At 42.9% G+C, this 26,065-nt stretch overlaps 1 protein-coding gene across 6 annotated transcripts in view; it reads left to right on the top strand.

Annotated features, from left to right (window-relative positions):
* Positions 1–26,065, top strand: part of POLR3B (RNA polymerase III subunit B) — a 149,010-nt gene that overhangs the window by 87,403 nt on the left and 35,542 nt on the right. For all 6 annotated transcript variants that reach the window (XR_006886174.1, XR_006886175.1, XR_006886176.1 and 3 more), the window contains 4 exons: positions 16,502–16,605; positions 17,220–17,386; positions 21,156–21,269; positions 24,081–24,254. Coding sequence is in view for 3 of the 6 variants with exons in the window: in XM_046646478.1 (XP_046502434.1) it covers positions 16,502–16,605; positions 17,220–17,386; positions 21,156–21,269; positions 24,081–24,254 (559 nt within the window). In the remaining 3 variants the exon portion in view is untranslated. The remainder of the gene's footprint in view (positions 1–16,501; positions 16,606–17,219; positions 17,387–21,155; positions 21,270–24,080; positions 24,255–26,065) is intronic.

Raw genomic sequence — 26,065 nt, 5'->3', positions numbered from 1 at the left:
TTGAACCCTGACATCCTGGCTCCAGAGTCCATGTTCTTACAACTATACTATCCTGACTGCTAAGCAGTTAGCGTTGTGCCCGGCACTTAGTAAGTGCTCAAGAAGTGAGGGCAGTGATCATGAACATGGGCTGGTATTCGTTCCACTCTTCACCCTTGAATCCTGCCTTTGTTTATAAAGTACTAGTGTGATATCTTCTTGTTTTGAAGATAACTGCACGTTATGTTCTTGCTGATTTTAACGGTTTATTTGCCAAGCAAGTACATCAAATATTACAATTTGTTTGGTCCAATGAATACAGCCTTAGTTGTTGTTCCATCAATGAAACTATTTCAGGCTAAGATACTATTTCATCAAAAGCATTTTTACTTCAGTTGACTGACACAAGATTATTTTAACCTGTCAATATTTTGTAAGAATTGATGCCATCTATAAATGTGAATTTGACACTTCTACTTCATACACTTACCTAAGATGCTAATTCTTAGTACCTTTTGGAAACATATCTTGAGGTTCTAGTGTTTTCTGTTGCTTACCAGTGAAAATCAAATTCTCTATAAAACATCATCACTGAAAGCTTTATAAGAATGCACATGGTAAGAGAACATCTCCCTTCTGAATCAGTTTACAAACTTCAGATATCCCAAATCCTTATGCTTTACTCCATCAGAGTATTATGTGAAGAATTGAAGGCTGGCGTACATTTCAGTAATTATCCACTGTGTTCAGTTCAGTGACTCCACCAAACTTCTGGAGGACAGTGAGCATGTCCGCGTAGTCTTAAAAAGCCTGACTGAGCCTTTCTCACAGTAGATACTTAATTGGTAGTTGATAACGGGTGAATATGTGAATGAATTGAAGGTAGGAGAAATGAAAGTGGACAGATTCTCTACTCTTGATGGATTAAGTTTACTCAGGCTTTAATCTGTACGTTATATGTGAGTGTGTGTGTATAGCATAGACAAAGCAGTACCTTTGAAAATGAAAAACACACTTGATTCGTGAGCTCCTATGAACACAGACCTGTAGGTAAAGTGTCAATAAGTTTGTGCTATAGCGTTTTTTCAAACTATTAATATGACAGGGATAACGTTCATTGACAGAAGTGGTTGCCAGCGTGCAGTGGTCTGAAACATGGCAGATTTTGGAGATCTGTTCGATCTTAGGGGGCTGTGACTTGTACGTCTATGAAGCTGAAAGAAGCCCCCTGGGGTTAGATGACCTTTCACTTGTAGTGCGGAGTTTATCTTGCTCGTTTTCCTTTTCCAGATGGCTTTTAATCCAAGGGTAAAAACCTTCTGATTAGCCTAGATTCCCTTGATATTCCCCTCTCTTGCAGCTTCATCAGATTTATTGAAAAGATTGGGAAAAAACAAGCAAACATAAAATAGGTGGTGTAAACTTTAAGAGAAAAATAGAATTGGAATGATATAGGACCCTTAACTGAATGTAATTTTTATTTAATTTTTTATCAAATAATAAATGCATGTAGTTTAAAAAGGTGAAATAGTACAAAAAAGGGGTTTTGTACTGAAAAACACTAATTGCTGCCTTTCCTCCAATTCTGCTTCCCAGAAGCAGTTTCTTCTCATTTTTACCTTCGTATTTCTAAGTGACATTCTTAAACAGCTGGATATTCATTCGTCCATCGTAGATATTACTACCTAGTGATTTCCTGTTACCATAGATGGGGGGACCGAGCACTTTGCTGCCTCTCTTTCCTGTGTAAATTTGTCATAATTTTGGGTTACTCGATTGTTTAGATTGCATTATTATGACTAGATAAATATTGTTCACTCCCAGACCAAGTATGTGACTTTATTTTTTCAGAAGGTAATAATCTTATTTTAAAATGTGCTTAATTTTCTTTATTCCTATTACCATTCTTCTGTGCCATCAACAGCCTCTCAACACACTTTGCCACACGATTGGCAGTCTGTTAGGACCATTCCCCATGTCACCCCAGAAGATCTCCTCTATAGCACCCTCACTGTTGCTGCTCCAAACTGTGGTGGTTATTCTCTGAGCCAGTGTGTCAAGAGTTGGTAACAGGTGAGGGGCTGGCCCGGTGGTGCAGCGGTTAGGTGCGCACGTTCCACTTTAGCGGCCTGGGATTCCCTGGTTCGGATCCCAGGTACATGGCACTGCTTGGCAAGCCATGCTGTGGCAGGTGTCCCACATATAAAGTAGAGGAAGATGGGTATGGATGTTAGCTCGGGGCCAGTCTTCCTCAGCAAAAAGAAGAGGATTGGCAGCAGATGTTAGCTCAGGGCTAATCTTCCTCAAAAAAAAAAAAAAAAAAGAAGAGTTGGTAACAGATGAGCTGAGGGATTGATTCCGGCTGCCCCCGGAGTGCTGGGCAGAGCCTGGTGCAGCCAAGGCCCTTGGCAGCCTCATCTTGTGTGCCCTAGAAATATTTTTAGAAAAGGTTGGGGAGCCCCCTATGTTAGTGTGCTATAACAAAATACCACAGACTGGGGGTCTTAAACAGCAGAATTTTACTTTCTCACAGTTCTGGAGGCTGGAAGTCCGAGCTCAAGGTGCTGGCAGATTTGGTTTCTCCTGAGGCCTCTCTCCTTGGTTTACAGACAGCCACTTTCTCCCTTTGTCCCCACGTGGCCTTTTTCCTATGTGCCCGCATCCCTCTTCTTGTAAGGACAGCAGTCATATTGGATTATGACCACGTTTAACCCTAGTGACCTCTTGAAAGATCATGTCTGCAAATAGGGTCACATCCTGAGGTATCCTGGGGGTTAGGACTTCAACATATGAATTTGGTGGCACAGTCCATGGCACACACTAAGCTTGCTGAATGGCATCCACTTATTAAATTCCCATTTGAGCTCCTGTTTCTTGGCTCTTCCCATGTCACCCCCCAACAATTAGTGGAATAGTCTGTACATTAAATTGCTGAGAAAGGAGGCATGAGAAGTAAATTTTTTGAGATTGCGTACGTCTGAACATGTTCTGTCCTCATACTTGATTTATACTTTGGTTGAGTATAGAATTCTAGACTGAAAATTCTTTTGCCTAAGGATTTTGATGGCACTGCCACATTATCGTCTAGATTCCGTGTTACTTACATGAACTGTAACATGGTTCTTCCTGATCTTTTGTGTACGTGTGCCTGTTTCTCTCTTTCCCTTCTTCCTCCCTCCCTCCTTCCCTTCTTCCCTACTCCCTGCACCTAAGCTTTTACTGTCTTCTGTTCTTGGAATTCTGAAATTTCGTAGGCCTTTTTTTCATTCCTTGTCCTAGGAAATCAGGGACCTTCTTATTCTGGAAGTTCAGATTCCTTTAATTCTTGGACATTTTCTTATATTGTTGATAATTTCCTTTTCATCATTTTCCCTGTACCCTTTCTGGTTTTCTTACTACTTAGATGTTGGATCTTCCAGTAGTTTTCTTATCTTTTCCCCCTCCTTGTCCATTTGTTTCTCTTCTTGTTTTTCTTTCTAGGAGATTTGATCAACTTTATTTTCCAGATTTTTTTTTTACCTATCATATTTTTAATTTCTAATTAAAAATTTTAATTTGTACTCTTCCCTTTTTTTGAGGAAAATTAGCCCTGAGCTAACGTCTGCCGCCAATCCTCCTCTTTTTGCCGAGGAAGACTGGCCCTGAGCTAACATCCTTGCCCATCTTCCTCTACTTTATATGTGGGATGCCTGCCGCAGTATGGCTTGCCAAGTGGTGCCATGTCCGCACCCGGGATCCATACCGGGGAACCCCGGGCCGCCAAACTGGAACATGCGCACTTAACTGCTGTGCCACCAGGCTGGCCTCTGTACTCTTCCTTTTTATAGCAATGAGTATATATTTTTAGTTTTCTTTCAGTTTTTGTTTTTGGGGGCTTTTTTTCTTTTTAGTTTTCTTCTATTCCTAATTTTGTCTGTATTTCTTGAGAGGTTTCTTTCCCTCACCTGTGTTTTAGGGTCTGGTTTGTTGTTCTTGGAATCTTTCTTCTAATACCTGGTATATCCTTGAACCCTAAAAAGCAGTTGGAAGCTCTATGTCCCATGGATAGAACTTGTTGCCTAGTGGACATCATTGTAGGGTGGTTAGGCAGGGAACCATTTTAATTGCTAGTGCCATCAGTTTCTATGTAGTAAGATCTTTCTAACTGCTGCCTGAAGGTTGGAGCTGGGAGTGAGGCTGGGGGCAGTGCTTAAAGCTATCAGCTGACCTTCTGGAAGCCTGGCAGGGGCAGGGGGCTGGAGCCCACTGTTCAGTGCACAGACTTTCATCTAATTCCTCTGTATCGGGTCCCACCCTCCACGGTGCTGGCTCCCCTTGGGTCTTGGGTCATTGTGGTTCACTTACTCGAGTGAGGGAGAGAGGAGAAGGGTAGTTTCCTGGCTGTATGGGGTGAGGAATAGAAACTCGGGATCTGATGATTTCTCATACAGACGTTTATTTCTACAAACATTATTAAGTGTCTTCTAAGTGTCGTAGACTATTCTGGGCCCTGGTGATAAGCAGTGCACAAAACAGACTAAACTTCTAGCCCTTGTAGGGCTTACATTCTTGTGGGCAAGAGACATAATGATAAGTGCTGAGATGAAAGTAAATAAAAGATAAGGAAGCAGACTAGGAAGCATCTTGCAGGGGGCGTGGTTAGTGGTTGAAATTTTAGGTAAAGTGGTGAAGCATCACCACCTCATTGGAAAGATGACGTTTGAGTAAAGACTTGAGAGAAGTAAGGGAACAGACCCTCTCTGGCTGAAGAACTTCAGAGGTGAAAGGAAGGCCTGAGGTTGGAGCGCTCGAGGACCCGTCAGGAGGCCAGTGTGGCTGGAGCAGAGAAGGGAGCGGAAAGTAATCGGAGGCGAGACCTTATAGGTCATCAGTCTGTGAACTTGGGCTGAGTGAGATGGAGAGACGCTGGAGGAGTCTGAGCAGGTGAGAAATATGATCTGACTTGTTCTGGCTCCTGTGTTGAACACAGACTGCAGTGGGGGAAGGGAGGGAGCAGTGATGCCAGCTAAAATGCTATCACGGAACCCAGGTGAGGGTGGTGGTGAGTAGGAACAGCCTAACAATAGAGAAACAGTGAGAACGGGTCAGGCTAGACACGTTTGAAACGTAGAGCCCGCTGGAATTGCTGATGGATGGGGTGACTTTGAGTCGGTCCTCCTGCTTCCAGCCTCACATTTCATCCCGCTTTTCACAGTACTTTGTCTCTGTTTCCCGAGCCTCTCCAGGAATGGGGGTGAGGCTGAACCAGCTCGCTTCTTCGTGCCTCCTCCTTGCTCCTTCTGTTAAGCCGCCGGCTGTTCTTTCCTCTCTTCATCAGCTTTCAGAATTCAACAGTCATCTCTCGTCCCCTGCTAGCTCATTGACCATTCTTTTTCCTTATAGGTTTATACCATAATTTTTCCAACTCTTATGTTAGTGAGGTTTGGAGGAGTGGAGATAAACATGTGTTTCATCTGCTGTGTTTACTGGAAATCTGTATGTCCGTCTGAGAATGTTCAACACGAGAATAGTGTGCCCAGTATTTTTCACTGCGGTTTGTAGAACTGAAGTTGAAATTATTGTAGTAAAAGGTGAGGAGGAGTTTTAGAGCACCAACATTTTGTTCTCTGACCAGAGCCTTGCCTCTAAGCCTTCTTGTTTTTGCTGGCTATCAGAAGTGGGATGCCTCATCGTTATCCAGACTGGTACCAGCCTTTCATCCCCCAAGGCTCATAGCTCCCCGGTCCTAACTGACCACATAAGCCCACTGAAGCTTTTATAAACAAAAGAACTAAATACTAAACCCACCCATGTGCACCCTGGGCATCAAAGAGAATCTGCTTTGACGGTCCCAGAGAAATCTGTTCAGTCATGTTTAAGTCACTACTGTGAGCTCAAAACTGTGTTGGGCTCTCTAGGAGGTAGAAAGGAAGTTCAACCCTTTGCTGATGCCCATGAGGAGCTGGCTGTATACCTGAAGCAAAAAGATCAGTACAAAGCATTACAAAGCGTTAAATAGTAAATTATATGGTAAAGACCACTCATGATAGAGAAGTTTAGAGTTTATTGTGGATAGGAATAAAATCTTAGAATTTGAAAAGACCTTTTAAAAGTCTAGTCTAAATCCGTCTTCCTAGTATAAGAATTCCTTTCAGGTTATCTTTGGCAGATGGTTTTCCACTTCACATGTGGCCTGTGAAGGGAGGCCCTCACTGCCGTCTGAGACAACCTGTTCTGTAGTGACACCGTTGCGATGGGTATATTGAGCCTGAGTGCACTTTCTGTAACATGCGCTGCTAGACCTGCCCTGGCCTGCGGGTGTGCTGAAGGGACACGTTCCCCGTTTCTTCTTGGGCTCCTTCTGTTCAGCATTTAGAGAATGCCTTCAGGTGGAGAAAGAGTATAGCAGAGAGGTAAAGGTCTAGAGCATTAAGAGAGCTATTTATCCCTTTATGCCTTCATCTCCTCCTCTTTGAAGTGGAGACGGTTTCCTAGGAGTTACTGCGGGGATTAAACGAAATGATGTGTGTAAGGCAGTGGACAGTGCCTGGTGCACAGCCGGCAGTCGGTAAAGGGGAACTGCTGCCGTTAGGTCTGTCTTGTGTCTCCTCTCGCGGGCTAGGCAGGAAGGGAAGGCTTCAGAGACGGGGTGGGATCTGGACTTGGAGGGCTGTGATGAAGATGGGGCCTGAGAAAGAAAAACGGATTGGTGACAGAGAAGAGCAAGTGCGTGGGACTGGTTGACCCCAAGAATAAGGAGAGGAAAGAGGCCACAGTGACTGTGGTTTTAAGCCTGGTCAATGAGGACACCAGTCACAGAGCAACTTTTGTCTCGTTGACTTTGAGATGATGGAAGGTCATCTCACGTGCTTGTATTATTATTTCATCTGTTTGTTGAGCTTTCCCTGTGTACCAGGCACTGTTCTAGAGACTGGAAATACAATGGTAAATAAAACTGACAGGGCTTCTGCTCTCTTAGAGTTTATGTTCTCTTGGGGGAGAAAACAGAAAAGAAGTAAACAGAAATACACAGTAATTTAAGATGTCATATGTGCTCCCTGAGACCCGACAGATGAAAAAGAGTCAACCAAGCAAAAGTCTGGGAGAATTAAGTTCAATAGCCCTGAGGCATGAGAGAGCTTGATATATTCAAGAGATAGAAAAGAGGCCAGTCAGGCCAGGCGTATGCCTGAGGAGGAGCATGGTACGAGATATGGTGAGAGAAATAGTACAGGGGCACATCCTACAGGGCCTTGTGGCCAAAAGAAAAGAGTGTGGACTTGATTTTATTTTTTCCGTCTTCTCCCCAGAGCCCCTCAGTACATAGTTGGTTATTCTACTTATAGGTCCCTCTGGTTCTGCTATGTGGGATGCCTCCTCAGCATGGCTTGATGAGCAGTGCTAGGTCCACACTCAGGATCCGAACCGGCAAAACCCTGGGCCATTGAAGCGGAGCGCACAAATTTAACCACTTGGCCAAGGGGCTGGCCCCTGGACTTTATTTTAAATATGCGGGGAACCAATAGGCCTGTTGGCTAGCGAGTGTAAGCAAGGAGTAACAAGAGCTAACCTACCATTGTAAGAGATCGCCCTGGATTCCATGTGGAGAGCAGACTGGAGGGGGGGAGCAAGGAGGGACAGGGACACAGGGAGACTACTGCAGTGTCCAGGCAAGAGAGGATGGTGGCTTGGACTAGGGTAGCAGCAGTGGCAAAATGGAGAGACGTGCTGGATGCTGGATATACTCTAGAGAGAGAGCCAACACAACTTGCTGATGGCTCAGGTGTTGGGGGAGGAAAAGATGAACTGAGGATGAGATTTGTGACCTGAGCAGCTGGCAATGCTATTTACCAAGACTGGGCGACTGGGGAAGGAATAGTTTTTTGGAGTTAGGCAGAGGAGGGGTTGAGAGCTTGGGCCTCAGGTTTGAGATGCCTATTAGACTCCAGGAGAGGATGTTGAGTAGGCAGTTGCTTAGAGTCTGGGGCTCCAGGGAGAGGTTAGGGCTAGAGGTAAAATTTGGAAGTCATCTGCATGCAAATTTATAGTATTTCACCTTTGTGTATTAGTAATTTACAAGCATTTTCATCTGTATTCCATCCTTTAACCTTTACAGTTCTGGTTAGTATTGTTATTCCTACCTTATAGAACCAGGAAATTGAGGCTCAGGGAGGTGAGTAGCTTGCCTACTACAGCTTAGTGCCGGTAGAGTCAGCAATCAAATCCGGGTTTTTGATTCTGAGTGCATTGCCCATTCTGTTAAATGTGGTTAAGGTGGCTCTTTTCTCTTCTGACATCCCATTGTCACACTGCCCCTGAGATTCCCCTTGGAAAAGACACAGCCTTTTCCTGAGACTGAATCCTAGTATTTCTTAATATATCTTTAAGTCTGCTCCTTAAGGTGATCATCTTATTAAAATGCCCATTCTTCCTGGCTAAGCAGCTTTGCACAGCACTCCTCTGCTACCAATCCGGAGTAAATACCATCCCCATATACCTTGTACCAGAAATGGCTGCCAGACCCCCATATTAAGACATATTCCTCGCATAGAGCTGTCTTTCCAGGGATCCCTTTCCTTCTAAAATAAACTCATTGTAGAACACTACCCCCATTCCCTTCTTTAATTGGTCCTCTGGTCAGGCTTTAGTAGCCTTGGTTAAAATTCAAAATTGTCAAGAATTTGAGCAGATAGAAAAGAAAGTAAATTTTTGAGCGCTCAACTTTGACCATTCTCCTGACTCATCTGGCTAGCTGTGATGGTTAGAGCCAGAAAAGGAGGAGCATTGAAGGATGTTTGGACAGCGATGACAGGGAGCTGGTTTGGAACATTCACGTGCAGTGGCACAGCTGGCAGCGTCTGTAAGGAGCCATGCAGCAACCCAGCCATTAAAGAGGAACTGGATCAGGCCCCAAAGAGTTGTATATGTTGGCAAGTAAAATGTGGATGAAATGGAGAATGTAGTCCCCAACATCAGTTCTGCTATTTGTGGTTGCCATGAAATGAGCTGATAAAACTTTCCTAGTAGTAGTGTGAGTTTTCAGGGTACATGTGTCACACCGTGGTCCCTGCGGTGATTTGTTTCCATTTTGGTCTAGACACACTCCAGAATGAGAGCAACAGTTCATTGAATGTAGTTTTCACTCTTGAAATGTGGAATTGTTTTTAAAATCTTGATCTCCTTTCCAAGTGTTCCAGACTGCTAGGTACCTTAGAGTGAAGCCATGGCTTTTACGATAGATACGTAGTGATGTTCCATGGGGGAAAATAGAGCAGATCGTGAGTCTGGAATGTTCCTCATGTTTTCTCTTCATGTTTTTTCTCAGTCAGTTTATAGATAAAGATAGGAAGAGATCTCCACATATAATGCTGATTGCAGTCATGCTTGGAACTAAACTTTTTATTAAAATCAAGATAACTTATGTAAGTCTCTTGAACGTTGGTATAAGTTCTATATGAAGGGAACTCATCAAAGGCGAACATTTTGCCCTTGAGCCTTGCTTTTTCTGATGGTTAGTGCATTTATTAGAAGGATGAGCAGATTTCTGGCTTGGTTTTTGTTTTTTTTAGTTCTTTAACAAAAGTTATCTGTCAGCCTAAGGAATTTCCAAGTTAAGTTTCATTCCTGTGCTCAGGCAAACCAAATTATTATATTTCCAAATTTCCTCTTACTTTTGCTGCCATTCACAATGAGGGAGGAGAAAGTGGACTCCTTTGATGTGGTGGGGGGGGGGGGGGGAAGCAATATATCACATCCCTGAAAGCACATTTCTCAGTCTCTCATGTGAAAAAGGATTAGCACCTCCAACAAAGGTTCTGTAGATCACAGAATTGGGCAGCAATACCAAACAGTATTCCTAAGGAGAGGAAAAACTGTATTTGAGCAAGAGTGTTTGTCCTGGCAAACAGAAGCTTTTTAATAACTGCAAATCTGAGATAATGGCATACGCTCCTCGGTATCTCCCCCTAAACCCTCTGACAGCTAGTTTAAATAGAGGGAAGTCAGCCCTTGTTTTAAAGTAGAAGTGCAGTCTTCTCCACATGCAGTCTTTTCACGGAGTAGTTCAGTGTATCTTCGGTCCGTAAGGAGTATGCATTTACGGATAAAATTGTTTAGAGGATTCACCTTTGACTGTCTCATTCAACGAAAGTTCCATTATAAGGTTACTTGCTTCCATTTTGCATTAATAAAAGTTCTTCAACAACCTGCTGAATTAATTTATTAAGATTTTGATTGAATATTTATTAGAAGAAAAGAAAACCTACCCTGACTTTCCACCACATCAAAGAATCCTTACACAGTGCGTGTAAAGAGGCTTTGGGAAGTGAGAAAGTGTTAATTTGCGTGTGGCAGAAAAGCCAGGAGGAAGGTTTGTTTGTTAAACAAGGTTTGGTTAAAAACTTTGCTTTTTTCCAGACCTTCATTAATTTCCTTCTTCAAGATTAAGTTTTCTAAAATTGAGAGAATGAAGAGACTTGGATTTCAAGTAATAATAATAACACCTTGTGCTCAAGTAGCACTTGAGACCATCTACAATCCTCTCTGCTAGACCGGGGCTTCAAAGTCACGGTGTCTTTGGCTCCCTACTTTGCCTGATCCTGCTTGAATGAAAGATTCTAAGTCGGAAGGCAGGAGGGGGCCGATCGAGCTAGCAGTGTGGGCTCCAAGATAAGGTGTGTCATGCCAAATGATCCTTCAGAATTTTGGTCCAAAAAGAAATTCTGGCAACTCTTACTTTAATGTTAGATATGAAGATTATTTTGTCTGCATAGGCCCATTATTGTAAAAAGATTTTGTTTAATTTACTTTTTTAAGAACAAATCTTGGTCTTCACCAGCTAGCCAGTAACCCTCTGACCTTTCAGTAAGTATCCAACTAAAGCTTTGAAATTAGGGTGTTTAGTGTTTTATGGCCCAGAATAAAAATCTCCAATTCTGTTTCCAAATAGTATAGCCTCAGCACATTTTATTAAGCTCTTGACACATTCAGCCGTGTGTATTTTGTAAAGTTCCTATGGTTATTGTTTTACAATAGCTGCTTCCAGGAGTATTGTAAGGGTTTCAATTAATCAGCCCTTTGTGTGCTTCAGACTATGCAAATTTATCACATCAAACCATTCAACTGCTCCTGGGAAAGCCGTGTAAAAACTGTATTGTCTTCGAGCGCCTCCTCTCATTTAGAGTGATGTTTTAATAAGAAAGCTAATCAAGTTTTCTTATGCATTATTTATCTGTTAACATGTAAGGAAGAGCCGAATTAAAATTATGTCAACCGGGATATGGCAAGCGATGTGATAGATCTGGAAAAGATTCAACCCCAGAACAAAGCTGATAGGATTCAACAGTTTTTGTCTCCTCCCCTCCCCCTCGGGATTATTTAAGGTGGTGGTGTGAAGAATAAAAGAAGGTTAATTCAATGACTGGAAAGGGGGAAAGGAAGAAAGGACTAACCACCTGTGTTAGTCTTCACGTTTTGATTTAGAGATTTACGTTTCTGAATATATAAAGGCTGATCGAGATGAGTTGATTCAAAGCAAAAACATTTCATACTTAACACCAACAGTAGAACTTGAAAGCATTCCCGCTGCCGCTTTGGCCCCATTTACCGCCATCTTCATCCTCCGTGAACTGTGCCACGCTGGAGAGCTGCAGCCTGGGTCCTGTGAAGTTCTCAAGTTGTCGGGAGACACCGTCCTGTTAATTTGAAGTGATCTGAACAGCCCAGCAGAGCCAGCTTGTTCTGGGCCTCTTCAGCTAAAGTTAGTGCAGCTACAACTGCTCCTTCTATTCATTAAGTTGGTCTCCTTTGGTTTGCTAGTTTGCTTCCTGCTGAGAGTAATTAGGTTTCTTATATAATAATAATTCCTTGTATTTAGATGCTGCCTTTCTCTAAGGACCTTAAAGTACCTCTCAGACATTAGCTCATCTATTCTAACACAATTGCCTCATGAGGTAGGTGCTAATTATTCCCATTACAAAGATCAGACACCTAAGGCTCACCAGAAAGTGGTGCTTTCCCCCCAGGTAACACAGTATCAGTTGAACAGAACAGAGTCAAATTAAGGTCACCCGCTTCCTTGATAGCCTGCCCTCTATACCTCTGTCTGAGAGTCCAGGGGATGATGAGCCCTTCACAGATGGCTTCCCCCCCCATTTATGAACCTCCTTACCGGGCACTGCAGAGTGATCATTCCTCTAATAAACACCAGCCCTCTTCTTCTACTTTGACTGACAGAGGAAAATCACAGCATCATTTCACCCTTCGTTTAGTGCAGAGGGTGTTAAACTGTGCAGAATAAACAGTCTTGTCTAACAGTTAAGTACCTGCAGAAAGTAAAAGTAGGTAATTAGACTCTGCTTAGTATGATTTCAGCAGAATGTACCACCCGATTTGCTCTACATCTCTCAGCATTAGAACATGGCAAGCTGAATTGTAGAAATGTTTTCATTTTTAATATTCAATCAGATGAATCTGCATAGGACACCTTTCAAGTGGACTGAGTTCCTGAACCTCTTCATATACCCACCTCCACCACGGCACTTAGCACACAGCATATACTGGGAAACCGAGGGAAATGATTCTCTCTTAACTCACTCAGAAAAGGAAGAGTAATAACATATCTCAACCTGAGTGGCAAATGTAATCCAAAAGTGGTTATACATAGAAAGTAGACTTGCTAAACACAAATCTAAAAAATTAAAAAGTGAAGCAGAGTGTGGTATTAAAATGAGACCTGGCTAACAACAAAATAGAAAACCATTTGCTGCCTGGTTCTCAACACATTGAAGTCACGTTAAAAACAGCACTTGAATTAAAGATGTTTTTACAGTTGTCTTCTGCCAGTTGCTACTTGTTTTCCTGTCTTGATATGGTACTAGAATGCTTTAGTTTTTTTTACCTTTTTTCTTGTGTTCTTACCTTTAATTTTTTTTTTCTATTTGAATTGAGATAGGTCCATTATACTAAAACTAGTTTTTAAAAAAAGCCAAAAATGACTTTTGAACAAATTTGTTGCTGTTTATAATTAGAAATACTTTTTAAGAATGATTCATCAGATTAACTGGACTTTTGCCGGGTAAACCTATTCGTAAAATGATTTACATGTTGTTCTGCGAGGCCTCGGAAATAGAGATAACAAATTGGTGTAAAAACCTTCGGTGTATGGGGCATGACGCAAGGCAGACGGTGCCGGTGGCTCCCCAGATTTGCCTTTCCTGAGTGGCTTGATGCTCAGACTTGTGGCTTCTTTAGATTCCGTAAAATCTTCACCTTTATAACTTGAGATTAAGAGTGGTGGTGACGAAATAATATTTTATCGACTGGGTATCTGTAGAACCTTTCTGCTCTGACTTTCTGTGTTCCAGTTTCTCCCGATTATCTGTTTTCATTTGGTAAGAGTTCTGCCGTGTAGTCTGTCGTCTAATTCCTTCGGCTCCTGTGAGTGCATTGACTGTTCCTGGGCCTGTTAAACTGGTGTATTTGCATTTCACTGCCAGGAGGTCGTGCTATTAAACAATGGGGTTGGGACACCAGCATGATGAGCCAGGGGACGAAATTTTATTTTAAAATCTGAAATGCTGTGTAAGCATTTAAGGTATGAATTAGTCGTCGTTTCACAACAGCCTCCATTCGATGTGGTTTATTTGTAGTCCATCCTCTTTTCAAGGATCCAGGGGAGGGTTAGCACACTGGAGCGCACTGCATGTCATTTACATTTTTAAACCAGCATTAAAGGAAAGTGACTATAACTTTCAAGAGTTCTAAATATTAGAAGAGATTTTTCATGTCTCTGTCCCTGGAGACAACAGTTTTAATTTCTGATTTGAAAATAAGAAAAGGAACCTTCCTGCTTTGATTAAGGATTTGAATAATTCTGAAACAGAAATACCTTTTAAAAAAAGAAAAGTCTGGTTCTGAGATTGAGAACCTCTTCTCTCCGCTAATGAATTCAGTAAAATACAAACTTTAAAAAATCATCTGTCTAATTTGAGATTCAAGATCATCAAATTCTGTCTAAATATTTTGTTTTAACTTCTAAGCTCATTATGGTTTCTTTGTGTTAACTTGTATTAAAATCTGTCAGCTATGACTGGTCTCATAAGCACAGTCAGCGGACCAGAATAAGTTAATTATTTACTTGTGTCACTAGTGCTCTTCATCTAATGAAATGCACAGCTGTGTTAGATCTGCAGTTGGATGTGTAGCTTCCATTGTTCCGCAAGTCAGCAGAGGGTAGAAGCCGCAATGATGGAGAGCCCTCAGTTCTTTCTGCTGTTCTGGCTTTCTGTGTCGATTTCATGGATCTTTTATCATTCACTTTCACACAAAACAAACAACACAGGGCTGTCTGCTATGGGAACCATCTTGGCATATAAAAGGGTTTTCAGAGCCTAAAGTAATTTTAAGTTAGCTAAGATTTAATTTTTGGCTTACAGGTGCCCTTGATTCAGATGCGGCCGAAGCAGTTCCTATAATGGAATGAAAAAATCCGAAAGTTACTGTATTTTTAAATGCAATGTCAGAAAAGAACTGATAAGAAAATAGCTTTCCAGAAAGGAACCTCCATACTAAATATTAATCAGATTTCAAGCAGAGTCATTAGAGATTCAGATTTCAGGGGAAGGAGCATTACTTTCGTTTTAATAACAAAGTTAAATTTGCTTGATTAAAACATGTCATCTAAAACTGAAAATGCGAAATGCAGATCATCTCTGTCCTCCCCCTCCCCCATAGAAGTCTGTCATGCTTCCTCGGTGGGTTTCTGTACCTCCTGCCCCTCACTCCCACCTTCTCTTGTTGGGGGGTGAACAGGCAGCTTCCTCCTGAGCAGACGCCGGCATCCCCCTGTGAATGCTGCTGAAGGGGTGCAGAGGTTTTCCTTTGGTTTTGTGTTTAGGGGATGTGACTGAACCCCCCCCCCCCGGCCAAAATGATATTCTCACCGCAGCCGTCCTGGGACCGCCTCTTCGGGAATTAAATGTTTAACATTTCGTTCACTGCTAAACAATGTTGTTGTCGACACACCTAGATTTACTATTTGATCTCTTTCAGAGTGGATTTCCCAGTAGCCCAAGTGTGTTGTCAGATAATTTCAGTGTGGACAAGATGGATTTTTGGAGGGAAGAAAGAGGGGTCACACCCTCTACTTGATTTAAATTCTAACACATTGGAGCTGAATCTGAAATAAAGTGAACTGAATGTTTCTGTTCTCCATGTACGAAAGCATACTTTCTTTATAATAAACAATACAATTTCAACCAAAAAGCCAGTTAAAGTACCTACAGGCTCTAGAATTCAAGTCCACAAACCTAATTACCATATTGTTGACAGCTGTTAGAAATCAGAATATTAATAACCAGTGTTAAATAGGCAAATGACACTCTTCTTTAGACTTTAAGTCTTGGTGATTATAACACATCGTGAAACATTTATTTTAAAATAGTTTAATTATGTAGAAATCAAACTGAGAAATGAAAAATTTCTTTGAGAGCAGTTTCTTTCCAATAGGTGTGGATGGTTGATAACTTTATATACAAGGGAAACGGAATTTTCTCTTAACTAAATTTAAAAGCATTTTTTCCTTAGTCCAAGCCATCATACACTAGTTTTCCAATTCTAAATTATATAGATTGGGTTAACAATCTAAATTATACCCCTATTTGTCCAAGCAAAGGAAATCAGGAATTAAAAATTATTTAAGCAACAAAATCCCCTAGAGTTTAGAATTATATTAAGGGAGTAATAAAGTACAGTTAAGAGACTAGCAGGAGTGTGCATAGAGTTGGTAAGTTTTTTGTTTTATTTTGTTTTCATTCTTAGAAATTCCATTTCTAATTCTACCCTTTTCTTCCAAGAATAATTTGGCATTTAATTTTCTTGTTTGCCTTTACACTTCAGTGCAAGATCACTTTTCTAATGTGTTATAAGCTATAGGAATTGAAATTCCTCAGGGCAGCTTAGGCTCAGCCAGGGAGGCCCTGGCAAAAATCAGCCAGCCAGCTAGCGCTCTGCAGCCAATAGGTAGACCTGTTAGCACGTCAGCCACACACAAGTACTTCTTGTCACAGTTTTCTAAAACCACAATTGAAACACACCCCTGGTTCAATCAGTTCTGTGTTTGGTGACCCGAGAGCTTGGGTTCCTGTGATCTGGATACAGTGTATAGCAGATCACGGACTAGCTGACAAGGGGCAAAATTGCTGCTGACTTGAAGTTTCAGGGACGTTGATGGGGCCAGGGGCCAGTGCAGTTGCTGCCATTCCATCTCTGTGGCATGAGAGGTTGGGCAAGCAGCCGACAGCACCAGTGTGTCATGCCAGCAGGCCAGTCCACAGGCTGCAGTGCCTTTCTGCAAGGACAGCCGTTTTTGAAGTATTTGTCTAGCAGGATTGTTGGAAATTGCTTTTGTCACTCTTGATAGAGACCATGGGAAAGGTTTGAGAGCACTGGAAATAGAGATAGCAACGGAGAGATCCCAATTAAGTACTGTATTCTTCCTTTCTGCTGATTTGCTTTACGTGGCATGACATCTTCTCTCCCCCAGGTGTTTGTGGCTTGATCGTCCCTCAGGAAGACATGCCATTTTGTGATTCTGGCATCTGTCCGGACATCATAATGAACCCACATGGCTTCCCATCACGAATGACGGTCCGTATGTTTTCCAGAGGTGCTGCTTTTAAGAAAGGGGTGATTGGTTTGTAGTGAGTGGAGGTGCTAGGACCCTGAAACTGATTTTTAGAAAGGGCCCTTTAACCTCTTTCCAAGTAAAGGGCTTCCTAGCCCCTGGTGATGCTGGGCTACTCCTCTCTACAGAGGTAATGCGGAGCAGGTCTGCCCTTCCCTTCGAGAGCAGTCTTCTGGGTGATAACTAGCTGTTCAGCAAAAAGAACCCTTTGTATGAACCTAATGCATCTCCCTTTCCCTCGTTATCTTGTAATCCTGGCTCTACCACTTACCAGCTGTATGATTTGGGAAAATTGCTTCATCTGTCTGTCCTTCAGTTTCCTCATAGGTAAAGTTAGGGAAATTGTAGTACCCATGTCATAGGGGTTTTGGGAGACATAAACTTTAGATCACACATGTCAAGCTTTTCCAACAGTCTGTCATACAATAAGAGAGTGATAAATATTTACTGCTATTAATTTATCTCTCATTAATAGTAGTAGCCTTATAATCTTTGGGGAAATAGGCCAGAACTAAATAAACAAACAGAATTCCTGTACCACAAGAAGGTGCTCGTTTAATTTATTCACATCCCACAGGTGGGAAAGTTAATTGAGCTGTTGGCCGGCAAGGCTGGTGTGTTAGACGGCAGATTCCACTACGGCACTGCGTTTGGAGGTAGTAAGGTGAAGGATGTGTGCGAAGACCTCGTTCGCCATGGTTATAACTACCTGGGGAAAGACTATGTTACGTCTGGCATCACAGGGTAAGTGTGTTTTTAGACATTTTAAAGAAAAAGTATGATTTCATTAGGATAAGTGGTAAGAGCCCTTAAGATTTAAAGCTTCACTCCTTTAAGAAATCTGATACGAGAAAATCCAAATTTTTGATGGAGGTGTTAGCTCACACTATGGGGGGAATCATTTTGAGGTATTTAAGTGTATCAAATCAACATGTACACCTTAAACTTGCACAATGTTCTCTGTCAGTTATATCTCAGTAGAACGGGGGGAAAAGAAAGAAAAGAAAATCCAAATTTAGAAAACTGATAAATTAAGGAGTGCTATTTTACTGGTGAGGCTATTGTTTAAAAAGCAGAAAAGATTAAATTTGCCAAAATAGGATTTCTGCAAACTTTTAAGGAACGCATCAATTGCTTATAATGCAAAATCCCTTCCCTGTTGACCTTTCTCTGCATTCACATGATGCATATCAGATCATTTGTGCTCTGACAGACAGCCTGAGGTCTAACAGTTGCACATTCAGTCGCTACAGATGTGTTAACACCTCACTCGTGCTGGGTACTAAGTATGTAACAGTAAACTAAATAGACATGGGCCCTGACCTGTGGAGCTGACCATGGGGATTTGTGACTAGACATTAAAAAATAACAGACAAAATGTAACTTGAGCAGGGCCTACCCTGACTACTTCATTTAAAACTACAACCCAGTATTGCCCATTTTCTGCTTTATTTTTCTCTGTAGTATTCATTACTATCAAATATACTTTGTAATAATACTACATAATATTGTTGTCTGTTTCCCCTACTAGAATGTAACCTCCGGGAGAGGAGGCCTTGTCTGTTTTGTTTACTGTTTTATTTCCAGTGCCTAGCACGGGGCCTGACACACAGCAGGTGCTCCATAAATATTTGTTGAATAAAGGAATGAAAACAAATAAATACAAGTACAAATAGCTGTTAGCAAAATGAAGACAAAGAATAAGTTAGAAGCCCCCTGCGAGGAGGCGGATATTTCAGCAGCGATATGAAGGACGAGAAGAATAGACCATTGATGAGTGGTTCGTGCAGAGGAAAAGCCTGTTTAACATCTTACAGGGGCAGATCTTGGTAAGTTCAGAGAACTGGAAGAGGCCAGACTGGCTGCAGTACTGTGGAGAGGCCACCACTGCGGCTGGCGCTGCGGCTGGACAAGGGGAGGAGCAGGTCACGCAGCCGAGCCACGGGTCTTCCCGTTAACCTGGGAGAGACAGAGACCCCTGAGGCTGTCGTGAATGACAAGGTTTTGAGACTTGACTCACACATGGTTTTAAAGGTCTAATCAGTTGCTTCAATTAAGACACACTTAGGTATTTTTTGCCAGATAAAAGTCTGGGACAGTGTTATACCATTCTTGCAGGTTTGAAACTGCTTGAACACAAACGACAGTCCGCGTGGAAGCATGTGTGAGAACACAGCTTGCTTTTGGTGCTGCTGATAGACTCTCCAGATGTAATTAAAATGCTGAAAATCTGTATCTGTTAACAAGACTGAGTGCCTTCTAAGGTGATCTATCCAGACTATAATAATACGGATTTCTTTAAGTGTATCATACTTGAGATGTTATAGAGAATCACATTACAGGTAAAGAGTAATGATCCATTTCAAAAGTGATTCAGTAAAATAGCTAAGGTCTTTTTCAAAAAACGCTGTTGTCATTGATCTTCTTAGTCTTGCTTCTCATCCAGAAATAATGCAGAATTTGACCAGAAACTGTGCAAAACCAGTGAATCAATTTGGCGGCCCTTCTGGACATAATTTCCTGAAAGCTTTGGATGAGTTAGCTCTGCTTCCTACACCACCTATCTCTACGCCCCCAGCCAGTGTTTTCATTTCTTGGTCATTTATCTTGGCAGCTAAGTTTGAGAAACGCTAGTCCAGCTTGCTAGTTGAAAGTTCCACAAAGGGCTTGCAAACAGATTCACCCACCAGCTTTCATTCCTTGTCACATTCTTGAGCATAGCTAGGAAGAAAAATTGCATATGGCTTTATTCCATTGATGATGGAATGGCATTAGGTGACAGAGTTCCATAAATTCTACATGAGCTACCATACTTGGGAGGAATAGAATCATTCATTGTTAGACCTGCAAAGAACCTCAGTCTGACCACGTTGTACAACTAAGAAAACTGAGATAAAAACCTCATATAATTACCACGTGACACAAGTGGGACAAGAAAGGGTCTCCTGACACCTTGTCCATTGTGCTTTCCACTCTACTCAGCATCTTCCAAGAATCTGGTTGTGCCTAAGCCAGCGGAATGGCCTGGTAGCTGCAAAAGCCTTTGCTCACGATGCTGAACGTGTTATGAGGTGCACCGAGCAAGTGGAGCCAGATGCTTTCATGCGCCTCTCTGCCGTGTCTGTTGCATTCCTGTGCTCTTTCCCCCTTACGTCGTGCTGTGGCCTAAATTGGCTTGGTTCCGACTGGCCAGCATGGCAGAGGGAGCACTGGATTGGAGCCCCGCTGCCGCACCCCCAGCCCTTACCTGACCCCTCGGACCCTTGTGCCTATTTCTTCATCTTAAAAATGGGAATGACCGTATCTCCCTCCCTGGATTGTTGTAGGGATTAAACAACACGTGGCAGATGCTTCCTTTCTCTTGAGGGAGGAAGTTCTGGGGCAGCTGAAAAATTTTTAAAGGATCTATCCCCTGGCTGCTCTTGCTCCAGACTAAAGAATAAAGGTCTCTTCTGTCAGAGGACTTAAATATTCACTCTTTTTTAAACTCTTACTACAGTTTTCCTAAAGATTCATTGAGTCAGCTATGTGACAGACATTACTAAGCACCAGCTGTCTGACAGGCAGGGTCGTTAGTGCTAGAGCCACAGTGACAGAGGACACAGAATGCCTGTCCTGCAGAGTTTACTTCCTGTGGGGAAGACAGTCAAGAATCAGAGGAATAAGAAATGTATACTATATTACCAATCGGTGATAAGTGCTCCAAAGACAATAAAACCAAGGTAAGAGTTGAGACAGTTTGGGAGCATGGTGATGCTGGGGTGGAAGGAGGACTCCTTTAGATGAGGTGATGAAGGAAAGTCTCTCTGAGGAGGTGAAATGTTTGACAGAGCTAAGTGATTACCTGGTGGAAGAATGTTTCAGGCAGTAGAAACAGTAAGTGCAAAGGCCCTGAGGCAGTCAGGCTTGCTGCCTTTGAGGAACAATGAAGAGGCCAGTGTTGTTGGGGTAGAATGAGCAATGGGGAAAGGGAATAGGAAATAAGTCAGGGGTGGGCAGGCACCAGATTATGTTAGATCTTATGAGCATGATACAAAATTTGGATGGTAGAGATTCTGAGTGTGATGGGAAAGCATTAGGAATTTAGAGCAGAAGAATGACCTGCTGTGATTTACATATTAGAAGGAATCACTCTGGCTTGTTATGTGAGGAATAGATTGTTGAGGGACAAGAGTGGAAGCAGGGAGACCAACTAGGTGATTATCTGCGGTAGCCCAGGCAAGCAGGGACAGTGGCCTGACTGAGGGGGCAGCAGTGGAGGGGGCCATCCTGTACACACTCTTTCACAACCTGGTTAAGTTCTTGTATCTTAATTAAACAGTATATCCGTGGTCCTTTTATATTTTCAGATCGAGACTTTTCATTCACTGCAGACTTTTTAAAACCATTCTCTCCTACTCAGTCATCATCCTGTTCGTAAACAAATACGGACCTGCCAGTGATGAGTCCAAGAGAAGGCTGTCTCTCAGCGCAAACTCAGTTTCTTAATGCGTATCTCTGGCCTTTCTTTCAGTGAGCCCCTGGAAGCGTACATCTATTTTGGCCCCGTGTACTATCAGAAGCTCAAACACATGGTGCTGGATAAGATGCACGCCCGAGCCCGGGGACCACGGGCCGTGCTCACCAGGTGAGAGAAGCATACACAAAAGAATGAATGGCGCAGTCAGGTCAGCCTTGCGTTTCCCAGGGAAAGCAATAAGCAGACTCAACGAAGTTTCTGCTTTCCTGAGATACCAGAATTTAGGGTGTTAGGCATCAACAACAGACATCGATGTCTGATTAACGTGAAACAATAGCCACCAATTAATCATTTCATAGGCACAAGAGTAAAGCCTCCGTAGGTCTTGCCCGTAGTCTCTAACACAGTCGTTTACTGTGTCCCAGTGTGCACAAGCGGTCCTTTTCAAAAAGGTGCATATACAAGAATGTAGATGCCCTTACACGCCCACACACATACAGATACACCTGCACACTCCCATGTGTACACAGAAAACACATACGTATGTTATTTGGTATGTATGTATTACAACTGTCATTTTGTAAACCTTCTGTTATTGGAGCGTAAGGCACCTGTCTGCTTATTTGAATAAGCTCCAGGGGGTTGGGGTCCATGTGCATCCCATTCTCCAGTGTATCCTCAATTCCAGCATAATGTCTGTGTATTGATAAATGGGTATAATTCTTGGGAAAGAAAATTACCAATACTAAGTTCTACATATTCTTAGTACTACATTTTGCAGTTGGAGAAGCCTATTTTAGGGTAGTGGTTCTCAACCAGGGGCTATTAGCCTCCCAGGGGACATTTAACAAGGTCTGGAGACATTTTGGGATGTCACATCCTGGGGAGTGGGGAGGGAGCTACTGGCATCTCGTGGGTAGAGGGCAGGAATGCTGCTAAACATCCTACAATGCACAGGGCAGCTCCCCCTACACCCCCAAAGAATTACCTAGCTCAATATGGCACTCGTGCTGAAGTTGAAGAACCCTGGGCCAGGGGAGGGAACACCAGCTTGGAGCCAGATAGACATGAACGTGAACTCATCTCTATCTTGTAGCACTCCCAGGAACCTTGGGCAAATCACCTGGCTCCTCTCAGCTTCAGTCTTTCTCATATGTGAAGTGGAGACGACAATCCCTACTTCACAGGGTGCTGGTGAATGTCAAATGTTTGGATGCAGAATGTACACAGTGCTGGTCCATAGGAGAAGCTCCATAACTATTCAGTTCCCTCCCCGCTGTCACTGAGCACTGCTTGGATGTTGCAACACGCGGGAGGGGGCAGGGGAGCAAGCAGCTAGTGTTTGGGGTTTTTTAAACGGAGAGAGGTGTAGATGACTCAATCCCTTGACCCTTTGAAACTGAGCAAATGCACATGCCTTTTCAAATGATAGACAGATGTGTGCTTAAAATTGCAAAACAGGGAAAAGGAGTCTAGATTCTCGGAACAGTACCATCCTCCGCAGTGAGACCCTACTTGGGTTAGGTGTATCTCTCCCCTGAATGCTATCCCCTCTGAAACTTGCATTTCAGTTACAGCATCCAAAAACTATTTCAGAGGAACATAAATGCCAAAGCAGTTATTTCCTGTCTTTTGCTTTCTTGTGTAAAAAAGTCACTACTTTAGCATCACTGTGTGTATTCCATATGAAGGCTGCCCGGAGTGTGTTTGCCTGCAGTCAGTTACCTAAGCTGGTTCTGATCCGAGCGCTGGGCTCTCCCACATGTAGTCTGACCACCGTCACGTTGCCCAGTGACCGCAGATGGGGGGACCCCCTACTCCTGGGTGGTTCTACCAGCAGATAAAAACAGAAACGTTGGTCTCAGTTATGAAGTTTCCACTACAGTGTGTTCATTTAGACCTATTTGTAAGTTTTTCATATGTAGATTTCTTTCAGTGAAGAACCGACAACTTAAATTGATTTCCCATTGTAACTTTCGACAGCAGCAAGTGTTTAAAATTTCAGCCTGTGATGGCATACACTGTTTACCTTCGTGACTCTGGGAGACTGGCAGCAACAACAACAAAGATTAACAGATGTCATGAAATCAAGCAAACAAGAGGGTTATGGTCCACCCCTGCTCAGACCACCTCCAAGGAGTGTCACTCCACAATCAGCCAGCCAGGGAGTTCCCTTTTTTCTTTTTTAAACAATTTGTGTCATTAGTGCATAGGTGAGCTTGCCCAGGTTGTTCCAGACTCCCCTGGTTCTCAAGGCCAGTAGACATATAAGCCACAAGGAGTGTGTTTGGGGGGCTAAGTGCCCTCTCTAAGGAGGAATAGACTGTTTTCATAAGTGAAGCGAAGACCTGAACGAGACCCCCGGAACTTTCTCAGTCTCTGGGGAACCTCCCATCTGGCTCAGGCGCTCTCCTTCCAGATGATTCCTGATCTATTCCAAACTTTATAAAAATCCGTTTGCTTCTTTCCATGTTTAATTGATTTTTGAACAGTAAAGCTCCTCCCTGGAGCCCTGGCAATGAGTGGAGGACCCAGTTCTGCTTAGTGTTTCTGCTTTTAAATAACAGAGAAGTGAGACATCTCCGAAAATACCGAGAAGACATTCCTCCCAGATTTGAGGACTGTGCTGTCCTAATGATGGTGATGGTAATAGTTGTGCTAGCTGTGCTGTTAGATGGTTATGTGTTAATTTGTTGTTATATAACATTATGTAATTGTTTATTATTTCCATTTAATAATGATAATAGCAACTACTAGTATTACATCTCTTCTCATCTGAGACTCTTTGGGATAGGTGTTCTTACATACATTTTACAAACGGGGCTGAGGGGCTGAGCAGCGTGCTCACGATCACTGTCTGACAGATGATTGGAGTCCGGGTGAGCCCGGCGCCGAAGCCTCTGCCCTGAGCCACCAGGCGGTGCTGCCTCTTAGTGTGTTCAATATAATAACAAGACATTTGTCTACCTTGTTTCAAAGGCAACCCACTGAAGGTCGATCTCGTGATGGTGGTTTGCGTCTTGGAGAAATGGAACGTGACTGTTTAATCGGTTATGGAGCCAGTATGCTTTTACTAGAGAGACTAATGATTTCAAGTGATGCCTTTGAGGTTGATGTCTGTGGGCAGTGTGGACTTCTGGGGTATTCTGGCTGGTAAGTGGATACCATATGTCTCTCATACCATACCCCTGGCCTCTTAAATCACAACTTGAGAACTGACCCTGCATCAATACCCACATATTCTCCAGCCTTCCCCATCCATGCGTTCCTAGAGTTAGGGATTTTGTATGTACATATTTAGTTTGTCTACCCAATGTTTTGCTTTCCACATTGCTAGAGCTTAACCTCCCAAGGATTATAAGCTTTATCTTCCTTTTAATATTATCTCAGGTACCTTTTAAAACACTATTCACTAGTAAAAATCCTAGCAGATTCATTGTTGAATGTTAGAATTATAGCATTTTATGACTAGAAAGTTTTTAAAGGAGATTATGTAGCATGTCCTTGTTTAACCTCAGGCCCAGAGAGTGAGGTATCTTGCCCCAGGTCTTATAACAAATTGGTGATGGAGCCAGGACCAGGTCCTGGTACCCTGACCCCTTGTCTGTACTCTCTCTGCTATCGCAAGCTGCTCACACTTGGACTGTGAATTCCATGACAGCACAGACCATGTCTCTCTCAGTCATTCATTCAACAAACATTTAATGAGAGTCTGCTAAGTGCCAGACACTGTTCTAGGCCCCAGAAATACAGTGGTGAATAAGACGGATGAATGGTTGCTCCCAGGGAGCTCATCTTCTAGTTCATTCTAAGTATGTCTGCCTCGTTTACCCCTGCTTCGTCAGCGTTGGACCTGGTAGATGTTTAATAAAAAATAATTGCTAAATGACACTGACCCTGTGTATGGAGGATTGCCAATAGGTAAATTATATAATTCATAAAGTTGTAATTTCTGTGTAGGGTTCAGTCTTCAAAGGCCAGCTTACAAGAAGATGCCGCGTATTTTTTGTGTTGTTTTGTGGTTGGAGCCTTTCCCCCTTGTAATGATTCCACTTTCCCACCAAAGAACAGCGGCTCTGCTCAGCGTCGGTCACGCTCCAGAGCCCTGACATCCCCTGTGGGCGGGGGAGACCAAGGCTAAGGCAGGTGCTGCAGGGAGGGGAAACAGCCTCAACTCCTGCGTCACCCCGCCCCTGCCCTCCAGAGGCCCCTTCCCCAGGAACGGGCCTCCCCAGAAGGATGAGTCAGGCTCAGATGCACATTCATCGCTGGAGCCTGAGGAGTACTGGGCCACCTTTTCCCCGCCAAGTCCCCCCTCAAAGCTCCTTCCAGGAGAGGCTCCCAGCTTCTTGCCACCCTAAGCTGCAGTTTCTGGGCTGAATAAAGCAAATTAAGAGTCAGAAAGAGTGGGCTGCTTAGAACACAGCGCTATACCTTGCTGGTTAAGTGACAAAACCTTTTAGCCAATTATTTTATGACTTTTGGTGTAGAAGAGTTGATGAGACCTGTCTGTGAAGAAATCATTTCATTTTAAACACTAACACAAGAAGTGGCCATGTGCAGCTCATTCCTTTCATAAAGTTGCAGAGATGGGGTGACATTATTCTAAGCATAAGCCTGGCTCACTCTTATATCAATGACGTGGAGGCAGGGCGGGGTTCAATTCTGAGATGTCTGTTCATCTTTTGAAATGCATATCGAGTTTGCTTTTATTGTCCTGGCTGTGTAACCCAAAAGAAGTGTAATAAGGAGATGCCTGGAACCCAGTTCCTCTATGCTTAAATCTTCCAATTTGGCACAGATATTTAAGTAATTTACTTTGAAAAGATGTTGCAGAGGAGCCATTTTATTAAAAATAGGGATCATGAAACGTCAAAAAGTTCAAAGTTTTTTCTCCATCCTTCCTGCATTCCCTCCTGCGCATTCCACAACCCCCCCCCCCCCCCCCCCCCCCCCCCCCCCCC

The sequence above is a fragment of the Equus quagga genome, chromosome 19 (genome assembly GCF_021613505.1).
Source record: "Equus quagga isolate Etosha38 chromosome 19, UCLA_HA_Equagga_1.0, whole genome shotgun sequence".
Classification (NCBI taxonomy): domain Eukaryota; kingdom Metazoa; phylum Chordata; class Mammalia; order Perissodactyla; family Equidae; genus Equus; species Equus quagga.
The sequence above is the reverse complement of the archived record's forward strand: the minus strand, read 5'-3'. Positions and strand labels throughout refer to the sequence as shown.